At 48.5% G+C, this 22,507-nt stretch overlaps 1 protein-coding gene and 1 long non-coding RNA gene across 6 annotated transcripts in view; one reads left to right on the top strand and one right to left on the bottom strand.

The window, feature by feature from the left end:
• The window catches only part of LOC120581264 (disintegrin and metalloproteinase domain-containing protein 12-like), a 270,870-nt gene that overhangs the window by 67,367 nt on the left and 180,996 nt on the right, over positions 1 to 22,507 (bottom strand). Inside the window, exons 4-5 of the mRNA XM_039836010.1 lie at positions 22,099 to 22,177; positions 5,852 to 5,928 (exon numbers count right to left, since the gene is read on the bottom strand). Coding sequence (XP_039691944.1) covers positions 5,852 to 5,928; positions 22,099 to 22,177 — 156 coding nt within the window. The remainder of the gene's footprint in view (positions 1 to 5,851; positions 5,929 to 22,098; positions 22,178 to 22,507) is intronic.
• Positions 171 to 8,228, top strand: LOC120581268 (uncharacterized). Of its 5 annotated transcripts, none has more exons than XR_005647215.1 (5): positions 171 to 478; positions 3,418 to 3,989; positions 5,582 to 5,724; positions 6,172 to 6,247; positions 6,435 to 8,228. It is a non-coding gene; the product is annotated as an uncharacterized LOC120581268 (long non-coding RNA). The 5 variants fall into 5 exon arrangements; XR_005647213.1 differs by having other exon boundaries at positions 3,418 to 4,111; XR_005647214.1 differs by having other exon boundaries at positions 3,418 to 3,519; positions 6,435 to 8,223.

Genomic DNA, 22,507 nt, shown 5'->3' with positions numbered 1-22,507 from the left:
ATTTTCTGTTGATGCACGGTCTGCTGCTTTCGCAACAACAGCGCAAAGATCCGGGAAGTCAACGATCCCAGGAGCACGATCCTGTTCCCATCGCTGTTCCCACCCCGTCTCGGTGCTCGACTCACTTCTGATTTTCTTCTGAAATCAAAAATCTTCTGATTTTTCTGAAAATCCCAGCCACAAGTTTGTCGCAGGATTCCTCTGAGCCAGATTATGGTCTGTACCTGGAGGGAACGTTCCCCAGGTGCTGGAGGAAAGGCAGACGCTGAGACTCAGACACTCTGTGTGGGAGGAACTTGCGACCAGACAGTTTGTCTGCACCTCTGCGGGGCAGACCTGCGAAGAAGGGTGGGGAGTCACGACCGACCAAGGGCCAAGGCCAAGCGCAGAGGAGAGATGTGTCTTATTTGACTGTTACTCCGGGAATACTCTACCCAGTCGCTCATCTTCATTTTTTAAGCTAGTGAGTTGGTCACAGGTTTGTAAATTGTTTTATTTATTATAAAAGGAGCTGTCAGGAACACCTTAGGGACACCCCTTTTCTCTTCACCCAGGAAAAATTTGATCTCCCTATGAAAAGCATCTGAAAATGATCAGCCTGATCCATTTACGCCTGGTCCCCGTTTTGATGGTTTAAACCTTCTTCATAAACGTGTGGAAGCTGTGGTTAGCGGAGGCTTGTTTGTTTCGGAGCAACCCTGCCCTCATCTGTCCTTTTTCTGGCAGGGGCCCTGTTTTCCTTATGCTCACCCCTCCCCTGCTTCCTGCCCTGGGGTTAGGGGCAGGTCACCCTCAGCCTGACCCAGCGGGTGGGCATATAACATGCTGAACCGGGGCAGTGTCCCCATCACCGGCCACTGCGATTGTTTCAGGGGTGGGCCTACAACCTCCCAGGACCAATAAGATGTGTTTTGAGGACTTTTGCTGACTTTGAAGGAGGGGCCCTCATGCTTCTACTTGCCCTCTGAGGATGTAGCCTGGAGCTGCCTGGAGCCCGTCTGTCACCACGAAAATAAACCATGCCTGAGAATGAAACCAACATGGAAGGAGGCAGGGGCTAGAGATGGACAGGGGATGAGTCTCGACAGCATGAGTTACGCCCTGGATCCGGCCATGCCTGAAGCCACCTCGGGACTTTTCAGTAGCACGAGTCAGCCTCCGCGTTTTGTTTGCCTTTAAGCCAGTTTGAATGAGCATTTTTGTTCTTTGCATGTATTGACCTTTGTCAACCTGAAGGCTGGACATAGCTAGCCTTCGATAAACGGCCTTTGAACAAACAGGCCCTCCACGGGGACACAGGGGCCGTGATTTCTAGGGGTGTGTGGTGCTCGCCAACACGGCCTCGCATGTGTCCTCCCTGGTCCCCTCAGGAGCAGTGTGGCTTTGAGTGGAATTAACCCAGAGGCACTGCTACATGGACACGCCTCCCCGTCAGGCCCCGGCCCTGAAACACACAAAGCGAGCCTCTCAGCAGGCTGATGGCTTGTCCACTGACTGCTCACTCAAGGTCAGACCCAGGGCTGGGCTTTCCTATAGGTCATTGCATTTGTTCTCAAAACCACCATCTCAGCTAGAGACTTTATCTTCATTTTTACACAGGAGGAAACTGGGGCTCAGAGAGGTTGAGTGGCTTGTCTGCTGTCACACAGCCAGTTCACTGCTTGGACTATATCATGCCCTAGGGAGAGAACATCTACTTGTTGGACCCAGGTCACCCACCCGTAACTGGTCACTCACTTTTGTCCCAGATGTCACTGGGTCTGGCCCCATTTGTCCTTCATCTGTGTTCGTCTCTGTCTCCTCCGGGAGCTGAGCCCTGGTGTTCCATGAATACTGAGCCCTTGTCCCCATGAATACTGACCTCGCCCTCACCCCTTTGCCCCTCAAACCTTCCTGCTGTGCTCATGGGACACACGGTCCATCCTCCGAATACCCTCCCCGACCCTTCCGGATCATGCTCACCTCCTCGCCCTGGATGACACCTGGCTGACTCCTGCCGACACGGCCCCGACAGCCTTTCAAGGCACTGCACTGTTCAAATCGCCCCCTCCTGTCCCTCAGTGCCTCGCCGAAAAGCGAGGGTCCTTGTTCTCTAGATCATCACCCCTAAGCTCCCTCCTGGTGCCCACCATGCCTCCTGGGCCTGTAAGTGTAGTGGGGACACGACCTGGTCCCTGGCTTTCCCACGGCTTCATTCAGGAGCAGGAACTCGATCCTTTCGTGTGATTGTGCCCCACACTACTTTGGGGCAGCGAGGCTCAGACATGGGCACTTTTCATGGAGAAGGCAATGATCAGAAGCTTATGCACATGCCAGGATCGCCGGCCTAAAACCCTGGGAACTGTGGCCAGGCTCTGGCATGTCCACAGCTCCCACCTTTGTCCAGGCTCCTCGCCTCCCCTGCGGTGAGCCAAGCGCCTTCATTCCGGCAGCCGGAGCGACTCTGTGGAAGTGTTGAGTCGGATTTCGGCTCAGAGCTCCTATGACACCTGCCATAGCCAGCACAGGGGCCAAAGGCCATTCGATGGCCTTCACGGCCACTCAGGGTCCTGCTGTCCTACTTCCTCTCCGACCTCACCTTCCACCGCCTCCTCCTCCCAGCTCCACTCCATAGTGTCACTTGGCTGCTCTGCAAACCCCAGGCCATCTCCTGCCTCAGGGACTCTGCACACGCTGTCCCCTCTGCCAGGAATGCTGTCCCTGCAGATGTCCGCACGGCTCCCCGTCACCTCCCTCACTGGTGGCACCGGGGAAGGGCTCATGAAACGCTTACTGAATCAATGAATAGCTGGAGAGCCGCACATCAGACGACAGAAAGATACCTCTCTTCCCTTATCCGATCAGCACGTGCTTTAAAGTGCAATGGGGTCATGCGAATGGAACCTCAGAAATTCTCTTTAGAAGTAACACAGGTGCAGAAATATGTGTGTGTGTGTGTGTGTGTGTGTGTGTGTGTCCACACACTCAGTGAAATGAGACAATAAGAAATTCAGGTCTATCCTTTCTGACTTGGAGACACAGATAGGACTAGGGGACAAAAGCAAGCTACAGAGTGATGTTCATGATGTGACTATTTTATAAAAGTAGACAAAGGCAAACTCCGATCCCTGACCGTGAGTTTTTGTGCACAGGAGGGGCACGCCGTGTGTGCCGCCATGTTTTACCTGGGCTGGGCTCGGCAGATGGGGCCAGGGTTAACTTTGTGTGCGCACGGTCACCCCTCCCCACCCCTCATCCGCAGGGCTACGTTCCCAGGCCCCCAGAGGATGCCGTAACCGGGGATGACACTGAACTTTATATGTGTTATGGTTCTTTCTGTACATACACACTTGTGATAAAGTTTAATTAGGCACAGTAAGAGATTGATAACAGCTAACAACAAAATGGAACCATTATAACAATGCACCGTAATGACAGTTATGCGGATGGCGTTGGGGACATTATTAAGTAAGATGAAGGCGGCTTGAACGTGACACTTCGATACTGCGACAGCAGACCTGATACCTCGGGCGCTTCCAAGTAAGGAGAAGGCGACAGCCCAGGGTGACTCACTTCCTGGGTGGGAAGGAGCAGGACAAGGAGGGGCCGTGATCTAAACCTTAGCAATTGTTTATTTCTGGAGTTTTCCATTTAACATCTAGACCGCAGTTGACCTCGGGTCACTGAAACCACAGATAAGGGGGATGACCGTGTTGTTGGATTCCAGTGATAAACACTTAATGATAAATCAGACACATCGAGGCCTGGGAGGGAAGATGGGACGAAACCACCCCACACTCTGTGGGGCGCCGGAAGCCGGGGAGCCACGGTGGGAACACGGGGGCAGGACTGCCCGGTGGCCCGAGCGGCGCTCCCTCCTCCAGGCGCCCCGCTCCGCTCCGCACACGGCCACGCTCACCGCCGAGGTCATCACGGCACAGAGACAAGAGCCAGACGCCACCTGAGTGCCCGGCCCGGACCAGACGGACCATGCGTCGCTGGAGGGCAAGGTGGGGAGGCGGCTGCGGGAAGCGGCCTGACCCACGTGAGCCCGACAGGATGACGTCGCCACAATGCTGGACGCGGAAGTGGGCGGAGCCCAGGCCGGGGGGGACAGCCTCGCGTTACCCCGGTACAGCGTGTGGTGACCTGCATCATGGAGAACGCACGGTGGTCTGGGAGGACGCGTGCTCGATGCCATTGGGGAGCCCTGCTGGTCTCGGGTGTCCCGCGTCACACCAGAGGATTCTAGTCACAGATGGCTGCTGCCAGTCAGGCATGGCCTAGTCCCGGGACGGACGTCTGTTAAATGCCCGGCACGCGTAGCAGTAATGGCGCCCACCCCGGTCACTTCCGTGAGGCTCCTGCCTGTCATCGGCTGCTGTGCAAACCACGGGGAGGCCAGCGAAGTCTCATGTCACTTACGTCTGCGGGGCTTGCCTGGCTTGTGTCTTGTGTGTGTGTAGTGTGCTATGATGGTGAGTTGTGCAAGGTGTGTTGTGTGTTGTGTGTGACACATTGCATGTGTGTTGTAATGTGTGCGTGTGGGTATGTCATGTATGGTATATCGTGCATGTCAGAGTGTGTGGTACCTTGTGTGTGGCGCAGTACGCATGTGTCGTGTGTGATATACTGTGTGTTGTGTGTGCATGGTGTGTGTTGCCATGTGTGTGGTGTCACATGTATAGTATATTGTGTGAATTTTTGTGTGTGGCGTATTGTGTGTGGTGTGCGTGTCATGTGCGTGGTGTGGTATATTGTGTGTGATGTGTAGTGTGTATCCTGTGTGTGTGGTGTGTGTTGTCATGTGTCTGGCATAGCACGTGTGGTATACTGTGTGTGTATTTGTATGTAGGGGGTACTGTGTGTGTTGTGTGTGCATGATGTGTGTTGTCATATGTATGGTATATTGTGTGTATTTTTGTGGGGGGTATTGTGTGTGTTGTGTGTGTGGTATGTGTGTCATGCATGTGGTGTGGTATATTGTGTGTGTTGTATAGGGTATATGCTGTGTGTGGTGTGTGTTGTTATGTGGTGTGGTACGTGTGGCATCCTGTGTGTGTATCTTTGGGTGGGTGTGTGCTGTGCGTGTCGTGTGTGTCTAGAGGCTCGTTCTCCATAACTCACACTGAGCTCACAAAGCCGTGGCCGTTACCGCTGACACACAGGACGCAGCCGCCTTTCATTCCAAGGCCCCTCTGTCCTCCCTCCCACAGAGCCACACGGGTGCCACGGCCCACAGCAAAGCAGGACGTCGAGGATGCAAGCGGTTAGGTCACAAACTCAGTAAATAAACCCAATGAAAAGGCCAAGGCAGCTGGAAACTTGTCAAACAAACGGGTCCCGGGGAGCACATAAGGGCCAAGTGTGATCTGGGAGGAGGGGCTGCGAGCATGGACGGGGCTGGTCATCCCGTGGACGGAGGTGACTGTTTCTTGCTTTGTGCCACGGCCTCGTGGCAAAAGCTCCTGTGATCCATGCCTGTACCAGCGCATTGGACCGGTGCTGAATTAGTTCCTTCGCTCTGTCTCCTAACGAGAGAAGGCCTTTTGATTAAGCAAGCAGCCTAAATGCTACCTAATGTCCTCTCTTTTGTCACCAGGAAATGTGAAGCATCAAAGTCATGTGAATGCAAGGTAGTCATGAGATCCTCGGATGCTGACACTCAGCTGGTGCAGCCGCTCTCAACCTACCAGGCCTGAGAAGGACTTTGACAACGTCGCGAGGGAGGAGCCACGATCCTGGGTAAGCGATGCTCCCGCCAGCTGTCGAGGGGCCGGCATGAAGCGAGGCCCCGTTGGTCACTCCCGGGGCTTCGGAACGAGCAGTGCTCGTGCTTAAGATCGGAGGCGTCATTACCACCGTCACTTACCTGAGACCAGAGCAAGTGCTGAGGCTGACCGTCGAGCCAGGATACCCTTGCACGTGCCCGTGGTAGAAGCAATGACCCTGGAACGAGGAGAGAGTCAGTTCAGCCACAGCACCGTCTCGCCCACCTCAATACACCCACGGCCTCCGATCGCCTTCGCTTGTTTTCAGCTATAGAATTTTCTTTTGCATAAAATATTGAGCCGGGAGTTGTAACATGTAATGCTAAGCCCCACGTGACCCGGCTGGGATCTACGGCTGGAGAATCTTCTGACAGGGTTTTAAGATGCATCTGGTTCCATTCTTCTCTCTAATGCCCTGCAGGAAAGCCCCGAGGCCGAATGGTCCACACCATCCAGCGGCAGAACAAATCGCATCGGCATCACCGTTTTCCCCTCAGGTAAACCGTCTTTTGTAATGAGACGAAGCGGCAGGGGGTATTTAAACACACCGCGAAATGGAATAAAGCAGGGTCTCAATCTACAGCTTATGAAAACAGGCGAGCAGATGCGAGGGAGGGGCGTGAGGAGACAGAAAGGGGACCTCACTGAATTGTCCAACTTAGAGCAGGATGTCTAACTCGGCAGGAAAGAAAAATCGGAAGGTCGTCTAAGTCTAAGGCAGAAGTCCCCGTGTGCCATGCCTGAGACATTCTACATTGTAATGTCACCGATTACGAAAGGAAGCCACAGCATGGACACTTGCTTAGTGAAGACAGATTTCTGTCCAGATTCAAGGTGAATATTATGGTTGAATAAAGGTTGTGTTGCAGCCCCAATTAAGTGGCCGGCCGGCGGGAGATGGTTAAGTACACACAGCAGGCCTCATTCAACTCCTCTTGAATGCCAGGGTGAGCGGTCCTGCTGGCAAAGGGCTGCATCATCTAAGGCGGAAGAGAAGTGGACACGGGTTTTGGCCCGTCCCCTCTGTGCCTGCCTTGGCACTGGCTCCTTCACTCAGGACCATAATAATTCACTTTTTCCAGGATAGGACTTGGTGTCCAGTTAATTCGCCCAACAAAAACAAAATTGCAAAGACCACCTTGACTTTGCTAAGAAAGACCATATAATATTCAGTGGCAGAGGAAATCCGATAACTCCATGGGAAAGGGGCCAAGATTAATGATCTCTTTGTCACTGGGAAGAGGACAAAATTCTGAGATCACCTGAAAGACAACTAAAAGACGGAGATGGGAGTGGTGCAGGACATTTGTTATTTTGACATTTTCTTATTGATTCTAGGAGTTCTTTATATATTCAGGCTATTCATCCTTTGCCGTTATCAAGTGAGAAATGTCTTTTTAACTCACAATAGCTTTTGTTGTACAGTTTCCAATTTTTATAGAGGCAGATTTATCTACCTTTTCCCTTAATGCATTTTGTGTTTTGCTTACAGTGGCTTTCTTCAAGGCCATATGTAGGTCGACCTTTATTCCCGTCTATTTCTAGTCTTACAGTTAGCTCTTTAATCTATCTGGAACTTCTTTTTGTGGAGGTATGAGGTTGAAGTCTAACTTTCCCCACGAACCAAAAGCCAGCGTTCTCCACCATCATTTTCCTCTTCTTACTGATTTGAAATGCTACCTCGTTATATGCTAAAGATCTACAGAGGTCTATGGTTCACTCCCTGAGCTACTCCCCTGAGGCACACCCCTGTTTGTCACTGCCGTGCCAAGCCCACACTGTCTGAGTCACTGTGGATCTAGAGTACATGTTGCTATCAGAGTAAGTTCTTTTTTTTTTTTTTACTCAGATGAAATTCACATACCATAAAATTCACCTTTTATAAGCACACAGTTGGGGGGTTTTCGTACATCCACAGTGCTGTGCAGTCATCCTCACTACCTAATTCCAAAACTCTTCCATCTCTCCCCGAAGAAACCTCAGACCCGTTAGCGGTCACTCCCCATGACCCGCTCTCCAGCCCCTGGCAACCGCTAATCTACTTCCTGTCTCTGGATTCACCTGTTCTCCTCATTTCATTGCATCTGAGCGGAATCATACAGTCTGTGTCTGGCTTCTTTCATCATGGATGAACCTTGAACATGACATGGATGAACCTTGAACACGTAATGTTGTAGCAGATGTCGATACTTCCTTTTCATCCCGAATAAAATTACATTGCACGGACAAACCGAATTTTGTTTTTCTATTCATCAGTTGATGGGCGTTCGGGTTCTTTCCACCTTTTAGCTGTTATAAATGATGCTGCCATGAACATCTGTGTGTAAGTTTTCATGTGGACACGTTTCCGGTTCTCTTGGGTCTACCCTACGCATAGGTATATGGTCGTATTACCTACAAGTGGAACGACTAGACCATACGGTAACTCTCTGTTTAGGTCGTGAAGCACTGTCAAACTGTTTTCCCAGGCAGCGGGACCATTCTACATTCCCAGGATACGGGAGGAATGCACGAAAGTTCTAAATTCTCCATATCCTCACCAGCACTTACTGTCCATTCTTTGGACTACATCTACCTAGTGTATGTGAGGTGGTATCTCCTTGTGGTTTTGATTTTTACTTTCCTAATGATGCCGAGCATCTTTTCACATGCTTATTGGCCATTTGTACACCTCCTTGGAAAAATGTTTACTCGAATCCTTTGCCTATTTTTAAATTGGGTCATTGTCTCTTTACTGTTGAGCTGGGAGAGATCTTTATATATTCTGGATACAAGCCCCTTCTCTGATATGATGTGCGAATATTTTCTCCCACTTCTGTGGGTTGGCTTTTCACTTTCTTGATCGTGTATTTTGAAGCACTAATGTTGATCATTTTGATGAGGTCCAAGCTATCTATTGCTTTCTTTGGTTATGGTTTGGTGTCTTGCCTAAGAAACCATTACCTGATCTAAGGTGGCAACGATTTACACCTGTTTTCTTTTAAGCGTTTTGCAGTTTTAGTTCTTACATTCAAATCTTTGAGCCACTTTGAACTGACGTTTGCACATGGCTAGAAGCTGGAGTATGGTTCACTCTCCTGCCTGTAGATACCCAGGTGTACCACAGCCGTTTATTAAAAGACTTTACTTCCCTCACTTGTCCCGGCAAACTTGTTGAGAGCAACTTTTCTTTAGGTACCTTTCATTTTTCAAAAGAAGCTTCTAGGCTATTATTGCCTATTTTCTCTTTCAAGTGAGTTTTAGAATAAATTAACGCTCTGTAATAATTCGTTGAGATTTTTGCTTGGATTACATTAAATTTATAGGTCAATCTAGTAAGAATTTGTAGTTTTACCATAGTTTTCCTGTCCATGTATATAGTATATCTCTCTAATAAAGCTGCTTTGATGTTTTCTGGTCTAGTTTTAGATTTTTTTTTTTTTTTCGTATAGATATTGGAAAGTTTTCATCAGGCTAGATTATTTTATTTCACGAGGCATTAGGTTTTGCCTAGGTATTATATATGTTTGTTGATATCACGAGTAGGATTTTTTTTTTTATGTTATGGTTATTTTTAATGTAAAGAAAAGCTTTGTTTTTTAAAGTTTATCTTGTATCAGATCCTTTGCCGAAACATCAGCTTAATAGTTTGTAGAGTATCTTAGATTTTTTGTGTTGTTGATTATATCAACTACAAACAACGAAAGTTTCGTAGGCTGCTTTCTGACCCTCCGACAGCGCTGAGGAAGGAGATGGCTAGGTGTCCGGGCAAAGGCGGGAGAGGGACTTGCCCACGTGAGAAGGCAGTGGGCAGTGGGGGAGGGAGTGGCAGCCCCGGTGACAGGCTCAAAGATTCTGGAAGAGCATGGCACTCACAGTGCCCTGTCTACCCCCGGCCAGGGTGTCATCCTTCATGAGCATGTGGCTCAGGAAAGAAAGCGTGCACGAGGGACCGTGGCAGGGAACATCTGCCCAGACTGCCACATCGAGCATCAGCTGGGCCATGGGGGACCTTGCTGCCAGCTTGCCTCCTTAGCTTCCATGTGAAATAACTTTTGAAAGCCTCCGTGGTCTCCCCTCTCTAGATAACCCTAGCGTGGGTACTTAAGGGAGGTGTGATATCGATTCTCTAGACACGACGGATTCATGTACCTGGATGGAAAGGCTCCCGGTGTGCTCTGCACAGGGCAGGGATTTATCAGTCCTGGGAACCCGGCAGGCATGTCAGAGCTGGACAAGTCCGAAAGTCAGAGGACAGCGGCCGATGTTATAGCTCAGGCTTCCTGGGGTAACCAGAATCACTGGGTTTGGACAGTTATACATTTTGGGGGGGTTTCCTATGGTATAGAATTTGCCTCATTTTAGAGAATGTGAAATGTGGCTATAGGCAGTTAAGTATTGGTGAAACAAACAAACAAAAAAACGCAAATGGTGACCATAATCTTAATTACTGACCTCTGACATTTCAAACTTATGTCTTTCCAGTCTCAATTTATTTTTAATAGATTACTTATGAAGAGTATTTTCAAATTAAATATTCAGAAATATAAGCTCGTTAAAGTGCGAGCTTAGTACAAATTAGTATAAAATCGATTCTCAGTTCAACAACCTATTGCTCGTAAAAGAGGAGGATTTTTGCTCCCATGAGCTGGTCCTAAGCACTCCCACCTCTGGAGCTGACAACTTCCTTCTTCGCTCTAAAACTACTTTTGATTTACCATCAGACAACTGACTAACGAGCCTGTTGTTCACTCCTGACTAATCAAAGAAGTGATTAACTTCTTAGATTACTAAATAATTGCCAGAACTCCAGTTCTAGATTCTCCAGGACAAGTGCAATTTCCTGAAGTTTTTTTCAATATGATTCACTAAATGTTTAAACCAATGTGATTTCATTTTTATAATGTGGTAAGTCATCAAATAAATTCACAACTCAGAATGACATACTCAGCCCACTGTGTGCCACATAATCGGTTGGGGAATTTGGTTATGGGGGTGAGGGAGATGCACCCCCTTTGGGGAGCAGCGCGGGCAGCAGTGGCCTCGGGGGCCAACAGCACCCACTCAGGAATGTCTCCAGGTGAGCCTGTGTCCCCATATCCGAGGGCCAGGCTGCCTCCCCGGATGGATGCTAAGAGGCGGGAACCCGCTCGCCCTTGTGAGTTCGTAAAAACACGTGTCTTGTTGGATCTGGATGCGGCCGCGCCAGCGAGAGATGCAGCAGGCATCCATCAGGACAAAGGACGTCTTGTGGCCCAGGGCCCACGGATCAATCGATGAGCACAAAGACCTCTGCGAGCTTTCTCGAACCCCGTGTTCTTTCTGTTGCCCCCACGGTGCTGAACTGAGCTGTCTCCTTTCCATCATGCTCATGTCCGTAACGAGAGCTTGAGCCCAGACATCTTCGCCTGGTTCTGCTGATCCAATACATTCTATTTCTACCAACAAAACATAACATAGAAAATAGTCCCAAACACGCAGAACCACAAAATTATATCTTTTCCTTAACAAAACCTCTAACTGTGTATTTTACATACTCATTACTTAACCTAATGCATTCTCCCACTCCAGCAAAATAGATTTTCCTTCTGTTTAAGACTATCCATCAAATATAACGGTGGGTAAGAGGAAGACGGGGTAAGAACGAAGACTCTTGCCCGCGACTCTGTGCCCCAGGAAGCAGCATCAACGTTCTGCTACCCGGGCCCCAGAGGACGAGAAAGGAATTCTCAACGCTAAACGGCTAACAAAAACGGGCTGATTCTGGGATTAAAAAGGACCCTGTGCGATGGCCAACGCATCTTGGCTTATTACTCGAATCACACAGCGTTCCAGCTGGACAGAAGCTTCGGGCCGTCTGAGGCCCGCCTTCCACTTTCAGCTGCCCCTGCCCAGGACAGATGTGGAAACTGAGGCCCTGACCGGTTCCACAGCTAAGGCCGCAGAGTTTGTCACCGGCGGAGCAGGGACTAACGCCCAGGCCTCTGGACTCCATGCCAGACGGCTCCCCTCTTTCTCTTGTTGCCATGGACACGTGCCATCATGACGCTCTCTTTTTGAAAAGAAAAGCTACTCCTAAAATCCAAATGCGGATGGAAGGCACGGCGGAGCCTCATCTCGGGGTCACTCAGGGGACCCCAGGCAGCGAAGTCACGTCCGAACTCAGAAAGGTCTGCAGACAGGGTGGGTACGAGGGTGACCGTGCATGCGTGTGTGTTCGTGCGTACATGTGCGCACTACGTGTGCATGTGTTTTGTGCATGCATGTGTGTTTGTGTGTGCATGTGTGCACTGCGTGTGCACCTGTGTGCATGTTTTGTGTGTGCTGTGTGCATGTGCGCGTGTGCATGTGTATTCATGCATGTGCGTACACGTGCGTGTGTGTACGCGTGTGTGTATGTGCGCCGGTTGCTGACCTGCACTTCAGCGGGACAGTTGTCCAGCCTTTTTCCTTTGCGTGGCTCATCCGGCCCCCACATACCGCGTGTTTGCTTGAGACCAAAGCAAGGGGACAGTGCATTCAAGCACAGGAAGAAGCGACTTTGCAGCCCGTGGTCTCCTGTGACTGGGCTTCCTTACGCTTAACCCTGAGACTGGACGGGACGGGGTGGCTGAGAAGTAAGTCGCTACACGTGTACGCCCAGAGCACTCTATGTCCAGCTCCTATGACAGACATATCAAGGACCGTCTCCGGGCGCCAGCACACGATCTCGCTGGAGTCCTGTGTCAGAGAACAGTGCTTAGGAAGCCACGTTCACGTTCTGTGGGGTCTCCTGGCGAATGCGCCCGGACGGAGCACGTCTGCCATCGTGAGAGCCCTAGACTGATCTGGAGCTGAATCCTGGGGTTTGGGACACTGAGTCTCAGTTTTTCTACTGCCAGATGGGACTGACGTTCATTGCCCTGGGTTTTAGGGATCAAGCAAACATTGCACGAGGAAGCGATTTGTGAAACACTGCAGATCTGGAACATGGAAATATGTATTTTAAATCTATTATGCTATAAGGTCTATTTTCCACCTGGCTATTTTCCTCTGCACTGGATCCCAGCTCAGCGTATGTTTGTCCAATGAATGAAACTGACCCATTCGAGAGAAGGGAGTCTGATTTCGAACCCTCCCTCATTGGTTCCTTACTCTCAGCTCTGAATCGTCTTGAATGCTTGACTTTGCGTGGATCCCCCAGATGAACGGAAGGGCTGGGGGCTAGTCCCAATTTCATGGAGACACAGGCGTCGTAAGAACTCTGCTCTCAGCACAGCTCATCGACCTCTTTCCTGCCCAGAGCCCGCTTTCCATTCCATTATCGTGATCTACGAGGGACTTCAGAAGGAACATGTGCTCCAAGGTGGTTAAGAGTTGTTGCGAATTGATCATCAAAACAGAGCGGTGGCTACAGCTGGCTCACTGTCCTGAAGGCCTGACTGTGCTCCAAGTTCAGCATCTGTCTGGTTCATGTTTACGTTCATGACTGGTTAAGTGTGCGAGCTGAGATTCGGGGCCGGGCGGCCCTCCTCCCTGGCTTGTGAGTCTGAGCTCTACACACTCTGCCCCCAGACAGAAGGCCGGTCTCAGAGCCGTCCGTGTCCTGGCAGCTTTAGAGGAGGAAGGTCACCAAAGCCTGGAGCTCCTCTGACCCTCATTCCAAACCCACGTGGATTTGGCTCTTTCATCATTTAGCTCCTAAAGCAACCCCGTCACGGGCCCGCCGTACCGTCTGCAGTCAGACGGCTTGTTCTCTGAGGACAGGGACCATGTGTCCTCCTCGCTTCTTCACACAGCCACAAAGCGCTGGACCTTGACTCAGTTCGGCTGGGCTTCCCAGCAACGCACTTGGAGAATTCTCAGAGGGCTGCTGGGCCTGTCCTCTCCCCACATTCCAGGACTGCAGCTCAGCAGAACACACCCCGCTCTCCCCTGGAGGTGTTTGTTGTCAGGAGCCTCATTTTGCAAATGAATGCCAGTCCGTTCCCTAGTCCACCTTGCTACAGTTGTATAGACTCATTGCATTACAGTAGACACCGCACCCACGGACATAAGACAGAGACGCTTCAGCGTTTTGATCCTAGTGAACCAGGGAGTGCATCGCGGTGGTTAGGAGCTCGGAGTCCAGAGTTGTCCTGTGTGGGTTTGAATCCTCATTAGGCTGAGCTTGATCTGGTTACTTAACCCCTCTCTGTCTCAGAGTCCACAGCTGGGTATGAAAAGAGCAAACATTGATTTATCGTGAGGATCAAACATAAAAATGTATAAAAAAGCACTTTGCAAAGTGCCCTGCATGTTGTCGATGCTGACTTAATGCTAGCTGTCATATTGTCATATTGGATACTCAACAAGCATTTGTTGTTGAGTGAGCGCACGAATGAATGAATGAATGCACGCATGCATGAAAACATAGCGTATGCCACCATTGTGGAATGTGCCTACTGCTCTAAGGAATTTGAACTTGATTGAAGGGGCATTGGGGAAGCTATTGATGCTTTGAGAGGATCAAAAGACGAGTGCCATGGAACACGGCATAAAGAGAAAGATATTCTAGAAGGACCGAGCAGGCAGAAGTGGGGCTGAATTCAACCTAGGTGAGGTTGCAGGTGGGGAGAAAACGGCAGGTGGCCCTGACGACTTCCGGTCGAGCAGGAGGGGAGGCCGGAGCTGGAGCAGAAGTGTCGGCGGGCGAGGAGGGGTGTGAGGCGGCCGCGGAGCAGAAACCAGTGCCGGACGTGCTGCGACCGCATCGCGCCTCGGTCGGCGAGAGGACCAAGCGGCCGTCTGAGAGCGGGAGCCTGGGAGAGCCGACGAATCAGATGTGTGCGGGGCACAGAGACGGTGCAGGAACGACACGGGCCTTGCTCACCCCTGGCACACGTTCGAACTGCGAACGGTCCCCACCTCCCCGCCTCCCCGCCTGCCTCCAGAATCGTCTGCGCCTCCCCGCGGCTGCTCTCCAGCTGTAACTGAATGTGGTTGGCTCCCTAACGCCCCTGTGCCCAGGCTCGTCCAGGCCCAGCCAACTGCAGAAGGTTCTCCTCCTTCGTGATAGGAAACCACAGTGTGGAAATGGATGGAATGTCACCCAAACGCCGCTTCTGACCCAGGTAGTGGACCCCAGGACCGTCTGATGGCCAAGCTCAGCCAACGCTGACTAGTCCCCTTTTGATGCTGTCACAGCAAATGTTGCATCCATGTTTCAGTGAGAAACAATACCACAAACGGAAGCCTTCTGGGCATTGCTCGTGTGTACAAGGTTGGCCATTTTTCCTTCTCTCCCATCTCCATGGCTCTGGGATCCCAGTAGCTCTCGCCTCTCCCCAGGGCTTTCGGCTTTCGGCTCTCCCGCAGGGTCGACGGCCTGATCTGGCACCATGTCTGCTCGTTGCCTGTGATCACCTTCATGCCACTAGGCGGGGCTTTGCAACGCCCACACCTGTGCACGGCGTCTCCTTGGTCCAGACCTTTCAGCGGCCGCCCAGCGTTCGACCACAGCAAGCAGATTTCTCACCAGGACCTCCAAGTGCTCCGCGCTCTGGCCCTCGTCAGCTTTTCAACACTTCCTCACAACCAAGTAAAACTCGGCGTCGGCCTGGGATGTCCTTCCCTTTGTCATGCTCGGTTCATGCCTCCTCAGCCTCCAGAACCCAACCCGGGCGACATGGTCCTTCCTCCGTGAGCATTCCACGGTCCCCAGCCTTTCCCACAGCATACCTTGCACAGATTTCAGCGAAGTCTGTGATTCCTAGAAAAATGTCATTCTCCTCCGTCCAGCCCCACGTGGCCCCTGGTCTGTATTTAATCCCCGTTGTGTTCTCAGAGGCAGTCACGGTGCCTGGCACCACGCATGTGCTCGCGTACACGTGTGTGACAGATGGGTACATGGATGCGTTTCTGCCGAAGCACTGATGACATTTAGGAGACTTTCTGGAGGGCCATTCTGGCCTTTCCCAGAATTGTCTTTTGGGATGTAAATAGCATAAACGTCACGTGCACTGTCTCCCACAGGCCTTATTAAAAGTGACAATATAAAACATAATCTTCCCTTAGATGTGGCCAGCAAAGGATTAAGCCACAAATATTTCATCCTGTCAGGACAATAGAGAGATGAAAGACCAGTGATCAATTCCAGAATTAAAATCAGCCACTACTCTGCTTGTCAACCAGCCTGTACTGATTGTAAAGAGATTAAAAAAAAAAAAAGACATTATAGCCAAAAAGTGGTTCTTATTTTATATATAATTTTAAACTTAGGAAAATCTATTGTGTGCTGACTTTAGGGGATAAGGAGATGAGTCAGCACATTTCTTTTTGTTTTCCAGCCTGATTCAATCAAAACAACCCCCGCGAAGCGGCAGAAGCTGCATCTGTCTCCTTACCATGAAAGGCAAGGCGAGCCTGCTCCCCTACAGGGTCTGCCCCGGGACCCACTGCCTAGGGCCGTGGGTTTTATTCGGTGAACAAGACCATTCACTCCTTTGCTTTCCATCACGTGGCTGACGGCTCAGAGAGGCACTGAAGGGAGGGAGAAGCTAGCTGCTGGATTACAAGGAAAGTCAGCATTTTCCTAATTATACAAGTAGTATGTGCTTGTTGTTTCTGGAAGTTTGGGGTGTCCCTTAACCCAGCTTCAGTAGGTTGCTTTACCTACTGAAGCCAGATTCAGAGTCAGATGAAGATCAAAATGCAGTATTCGCTGAATTTCCTTTAAACAACGGGTTTCTAGTATATTCTGTTAGAGGATGCGACTTAGACTTGAGCAGAAGTGAGGCTTCCAGGAATTTCCCACTCTTATCCACCCCATCCTGCTGCTAGCCAAGCCTTCAGACCACCTTGGGGAAGCCGGGGCTGCAGTTCACTGTTGCTTTGACTGCTTCACGGAGGAAGCAGGCACGTCTCAGCTGCCATTGCCTGAGGGAGGACGGCAGAGCCAGCGAGGTGGCCTTTCTGAGCCAGGGCTGAACCCGCCCCCCCCGCCCATAGTTTGCAGGAACCAGGGGGTGTCAGGCCTGCCTCTCCCACCTTCCTCTCCCTGAAAAGCTCTTTTCACGGGAGGAGTAAGGGCTGGGACAGACATTTGTCCTTCTGTATAGTCACCTGGTAAAAAAATGAGGAGAAAGAAAACGTAACACCCCTCCTCGCCCCCCGCCCCATACACGCAACAACCATAGAGAACAGAACACAGAGAGTCTCCCAGCACACAGACACCACCACGATGAACGCTCTGATGCCCATCCGCCCAGGCGAGTTTCTAAGATGCCTGGGTTTGTAGCCTTCAGCCCTTGCGATTCAAGTCCGAACAGACCTGGCAGCGGTGGACCCTCTGTTTCCTCTCAAATGAGAGAAAAGGACAAAAATTGCCTACGAAAAGGAAAATCTGTAAGAGAGACCGAAACAGAAGACACGAAACGGTGACAATCACCTTGGAAGCATACCTTACACACTCCGGATATGTCCACATGAGACAAGCGCCACCCACCATGGCACATGACGGATCCTGGGAGACCCGAGCCTACTGTCACAGTCTTTCTGGGGTCTCTTTTTTTCCTCTCTCTATTGGGAACGACAATTTACACTGTGAGGACAGCCTTAGCGCTAACTCTAAAAGCCTATTTTAAATGAGATCATCTTAGAAGAAAAAGAGAAAGAAAGAAAGTCATGGCATCACTGTTACCTAAGTCTGAGCCTGGTCCTCGGCTGTTCATTTTGAGCCTCCATCTTTCTCCTGTCTCCAGAGTCACATATCCAACTGTACCGAACACATGTACTTGGCTACAAACTCAACGGAGACGAACGTGTGCTCATCGTCCCCTCTGCCCTCCAAGGCCAACGACTGCTTCTTAACGGTGCCAGCAGGAAGTCGGTCACTCGCCCGATGGCCTAAACGAAGTGAAGCACTAGAGGTGACAATCCCCTCACTCACTATCCAGCCTTGCCTCTTCAAGCTCTCTTGACCCTGGCCAGTTCCATCCACCGCACGGTCCACTTCTGGAGGCATAAGCTTCATCAACGACAAGAGGCCCTCGATGAACCTCCTTGCCTTCTGTCTACCGGCATTCCTACTAATCTTTTTTCCATTCTGACACTGGAGACCCTTTCTCAAGCACAGAACCGAACGTGCTAGTCCCCTGCATGAAAACTTTCTTTGGCTCTCAATTTTCAGTAAGATAAAGTCAAAATGCCTCAGTACGAAAGGGTTTCACATCGATCTTTCTCCTCTTCTTTACCCATTTTTAAAGAACTAGATTAAATAGCACTTTCTCGGTGAAATGGCCTTCAATAAGTTAAAACTAATCCTGGCCTACGCAAAGTTCCAATGGAATTTTGTGCATACCTCTTATTGTAGCAATTATATTAAAACAGAATAATTTTTGTCTTTTTAATGCCCCGCCTCTCCAGCAGAAGTTATATGCCGGGGAGCATATTTCATTCAACCTGTATCCCCAAGCCTAACAGTGTCTGCCCTTAGAAGGTGCTTAATACGTGTTTACTGAGTGAATGAATGAATGAATTCTGGATGGCATCACCTAAAAAGGGTCCCCACACCCTGGGCTGTGGGCCGGTACCGGTCCATGACCTGTTAGGAACTGGGCTGCACAGCAGGAGGTGAACGGAAGGTGAGCAAGAGAAGCTTCATCTGTATCCGCAGCCGCTCCCCAGCGCCAGCATCACCGCCTCAGCTCCGCTTCTGATCACCAGGCATTAGATTCTCACAGGAGCCCTGGTTCCTGGTGCCACAAAAGTTGGGGACGGCTGGCCTAACGTGTGGCAATGGCTAAATGAATTATTTTTTGAAAACCTAGTGTATGCGAGATGCTACATGAGGCTCTTTGGGAGCAGAACGGAGATATAAGAAATATTCCCCACCCACGAACTCTCTTATAATCTATGTAATATATAGTGCAGATTATAATTGAAAAAATAATATCGATTATAATAAAATGTTTCATCTGAAGATATTAATACGCGGAATTGATGTCCTAATGTTGAACTATCTTTGCATTGCTCAGCTAAGTACCATCTGGTCATAAAGTATTTTTTAAAATATGTGCAGGGTATGGTTTGCAAATACCTTAGCACGTTTGCAACTATGTTCATAATTGAAACTAGCCTATAATATGATTTTGTGCACGCCTTTTTTCTAACCCTGGTAGTTCTTCTCTCCCTGCCTTAAATTATTTTTTTTTCAATTCTCAGAAACTATTTGTTCCTTAATAGGTTTGACGAAACTCACCTGATAAAATAGTTTGGGTTTGATGTTGTTTTGGGGGTGGATTTAAGAAATACTATTATTGATTTAATTTCTTTATATAGTTATATTTAAATTTTTCTATTTCACCTTGAACCATCGTTAAGAATTTACATTGAAAAAAAAAATGGTTAGTATTGTTCACACCATTCTTGTAATTTAAAAAACTTTCTGTATAACAATAGCTACATTGCTCTTTGTATTTCTAAAATTGTCTACTTGGCAATTCTTTCCCCGCCCCTTGATTAAATTTGTGTGCTGGCCATTTTATTCATATTTTCAAAGAATCAGCTTTTGGTTTAATTGATTCCCTCAATTTTTTTTGGTCTACCTTTTCATATATTTTTGCTCATTTAAAAAATCTTCATTTCTCAGAAAGGTATATCTAGATCTCCCTCTGTTTGTAGATTTATCAATTTATTGTTGCAATTCTCCCAATTATTGCTTTGTATGTTTTAAGACTATTTTGCTGGTACATATAGGTTTATAATTCTTTTACCATTCTCTTCAATTGTTCTTTTTATCATTAAGTAATGACTCTCTTTATCCCTAATAATGTCTTTTTTTTTTTTTTTTTTTTGTAAGATCTCAGCTTGTCTGATATTCACAGCACTACGGTAACTTTCTTTGGGTTAAGATAACCATTTTGCATTTTGAGGGTGAATTTTGCAAAAATTAAGCAGCTGAATTTTATTTTTAAGTTCTAAGCAGATAATCTGTTTTTACTTTACAGATTTAATCCATTTACGTACAATGAGATTAATATGTTGACTCATTTTTATCTTATTAGTTTGTTTTATATTTATTCTACTTCTTTGTAAATTCTCTTTCTCCTTTCTTATCATCTCTTGGGTTGATATACTATTTTTATTCACCCTCTAGTAATTGGAATTATACATTGTCTTTCTATCCTTTTGATGGTTATTCTCAAATTTGCAAGATACAAACTTATCAAAATCTAAAGTTGATCAGCCCCTCTATTGTTCTCTAGAGAAATACAAATCCTTAAACTGTTTTAATCTATTTGCTCACCTTGTTTGAAAACAACCAAATTGAGTCATTATTGTTGTAACGCTGTTTTAAACAGCGTTTTCGGATTTATCTACATACAATTATTCGGCTTGTTACTGCCTGCAAAATCCTACCCTTGTGTCTTGTGTTCGTTTCCTTCTTACAGAAATATTCTTTGGTGGGATCTCAGAGTAGTAAATTCTCTCGTCTTTGTATGAAAATGTATTGCACTCTAATCCTTGTAAAGTAATTTGAGTATAAGATTGAAGACGGCAGTCATTTTCCTCATTTCTCTGAAGTCTTAACTCCATAGCTGCTGATGAGAAGTCGCTTCCAGTTCTACAGTCATTTTGTACAAACCCGTCTTTTCTCTCAGGGGGTTTTAAGATTTTCTCGTTGGTCCCACAGGTTCACTACCCTGGAGTGGGTCGATTTTTATTCTTCCTTCTGGGGACTCATGTCCTTCTTCAATATGGGGACATTCTCATCTGTTTGAACATTGCTTCTTTCCTATTTTTTTTTTCCCTGTATTTTTTACTCTGGAATTCTGTTTGGCCTATTCTGTTCTTTTTAAAATAATTTTTTTCCCCTGATTTTTCTATTATCTTGCATTTCCAGAGGTGCTAATTCTCATTTCTCTTGTTCACCAATGCTTGCTTATAGTGGCTTTCCTTGTGTGGTTTATAATTTTGATTTGGGGCTCATCTTTAATATTTTCCTTCTTTTTCTTTTCTTGGTATGGGCCTCTTATATAATCTGGGCTGCAGAACATCCCTATAAAATCATTTGGGGTTGGCTTCGGCTTGGGCCCATGGGACCCAGGGTTGCTGATTTGGGACTAGATTTGAGGCCAATTTATTGACTGGAATGGCCTCCCTACGCAGGTCTTGGAAATCTGCACACCTGCCCACTCCATTCAAAACTACACTTGTGAGGCTGCCTGGGGTTTCAATTTCTCTGTTTTGCATGAAATCTTTCTTCTATCGGGGACACCTGCAGACAATCCTCTCGACTACCCCTTTTCTTGTTCCTTCTTCACATAGGAAGCAGCTCTCCGGGGCCCACCTTCCATGGGACTCTCAAAGACATCCACTCCTCTGTCCCAAACCCCGAAAATCAAGTCCTCTTTCTGGGCCCAAATAACTCTTTGGAGTCTCATGACCTATTGCTCTGGCCTTACATCCTCTCTTTGTTTCTGCCTCCTTGGAATCTCTCTCTCTTTTAAGCTTGTCCAGGTATCAGCATCAATTCTAGATGCTTCTGTTGTACCTAGGATTTATGTGCATTTTTCTTTCAGGCTGGGGGGCTGCATCAGCTCATTCCATCATATTGCTGGAAGCCGGAAGTTATCAGTTGGTAAGTGCCATGGGCCAAACGCGAGGGAGAGAAACAAGACCTGACATAATGCATCGGTGAGGAGATCAGCGCAGACGGGGAGGGTACTTGACTACACTGTAAATGGAAAGGCTTCTTCTAAGCGTATTCCTTTTATAACAAATACCTAAAGTTCCTTCAAATGAGTAAAATTCCTAGTCCTCAGAGGGAGCGACTCTCTTTGAATCCCCACAGGGCCGAGGGTAGAGTGTATTTCTTAACAAGGAACAAACTAAATGAGCGTCTTGTTCAAGTCACATGTAAAACTTCAAATATCAGAAAAGTTGACTAAGAGGCGATAAATGTCATAGTAATAACCATGATATAGGATCGTATCCACCTGGTGAATACATTTGTTAAAGGTTAAGTAGAGTCAGTTTTCCTTTGAATTTTTAAGGTACTTCCAAGTTTGATGCAGCCAAGTTCAACCCAGGGATAACTGCTTTTGAGCCATCTCTAACTTTGGCTAGGATTTTTAGAAAGGATTTGCCCAACTGAGCATCCCACAGTCCTTGGAAGGTGGTTTCAAGGTCAACTTGCAATAAAGCCACATCTCCGAAGACTGTCCCGGCACATACCTGGCCAAGGTCAAGTCTTCCGGGAGTAACAGTGGAATGCCTGAACTCTAAGTGACATACGAGGTCTTCTTGGGACCTAAGCGAAGGAGCTGGGCATGCGAGTTTGCTTAGGCTGAAACGGCTGCAGGATTGATGGCTTGGTGTCCGGGTGGGCCGAACCTGCAGCACTTACCGTGTAATTTCGAGTGAGGGACACATCAGTGCCATCCTGCAGATAATGAGTCTCCGTGAAACCGCTAGCAATGAGACCTCTGTGGGAGACAAACAAAAAGCTGAGTGTAGAATCGCACTGATATGTCACTTGTGAACATCCAGGCTGCAGGGCAGCCAGGTCTGAACCCCCTTATTTAACAGATGACCCGATTTTCCTGAGGCTCCCAAAGGACCTTCCCCCTGCGCAGGTTATCCAGGGATTGTCAGGGGCAGGCGAGAGTCAGATGTGTGACTTTGAACAACACCCCACAGTGCATGTGGAGCCACCCCTCCCCCCTCATTCCTCCGCCACACACGCAGGCGTGTGCACACACTGGCACATTTTCACATGGGCGCACACGTGTACATGCACACTGGAACAGGCACGC

This window comes from Pteropus medius, unplaced genomic scaffold (genome assembly GCF_902729225.1).
Source record: "Pteropus medius unplaced genomic scaffold, Ma_sr-lr_union100, whole genome shotgun sequence".
NCBI classification, from domain to species: Eukaryota; Metazoa; Chordata; class Mammalia; order Chiroptera; family Pteropodidae; genus Pteropus; species Pteropus medius.
Note: the sequence above shows the minus strand (reverse complement) of the source record. Positions and strands in the feature narration are given on the sequence as shown.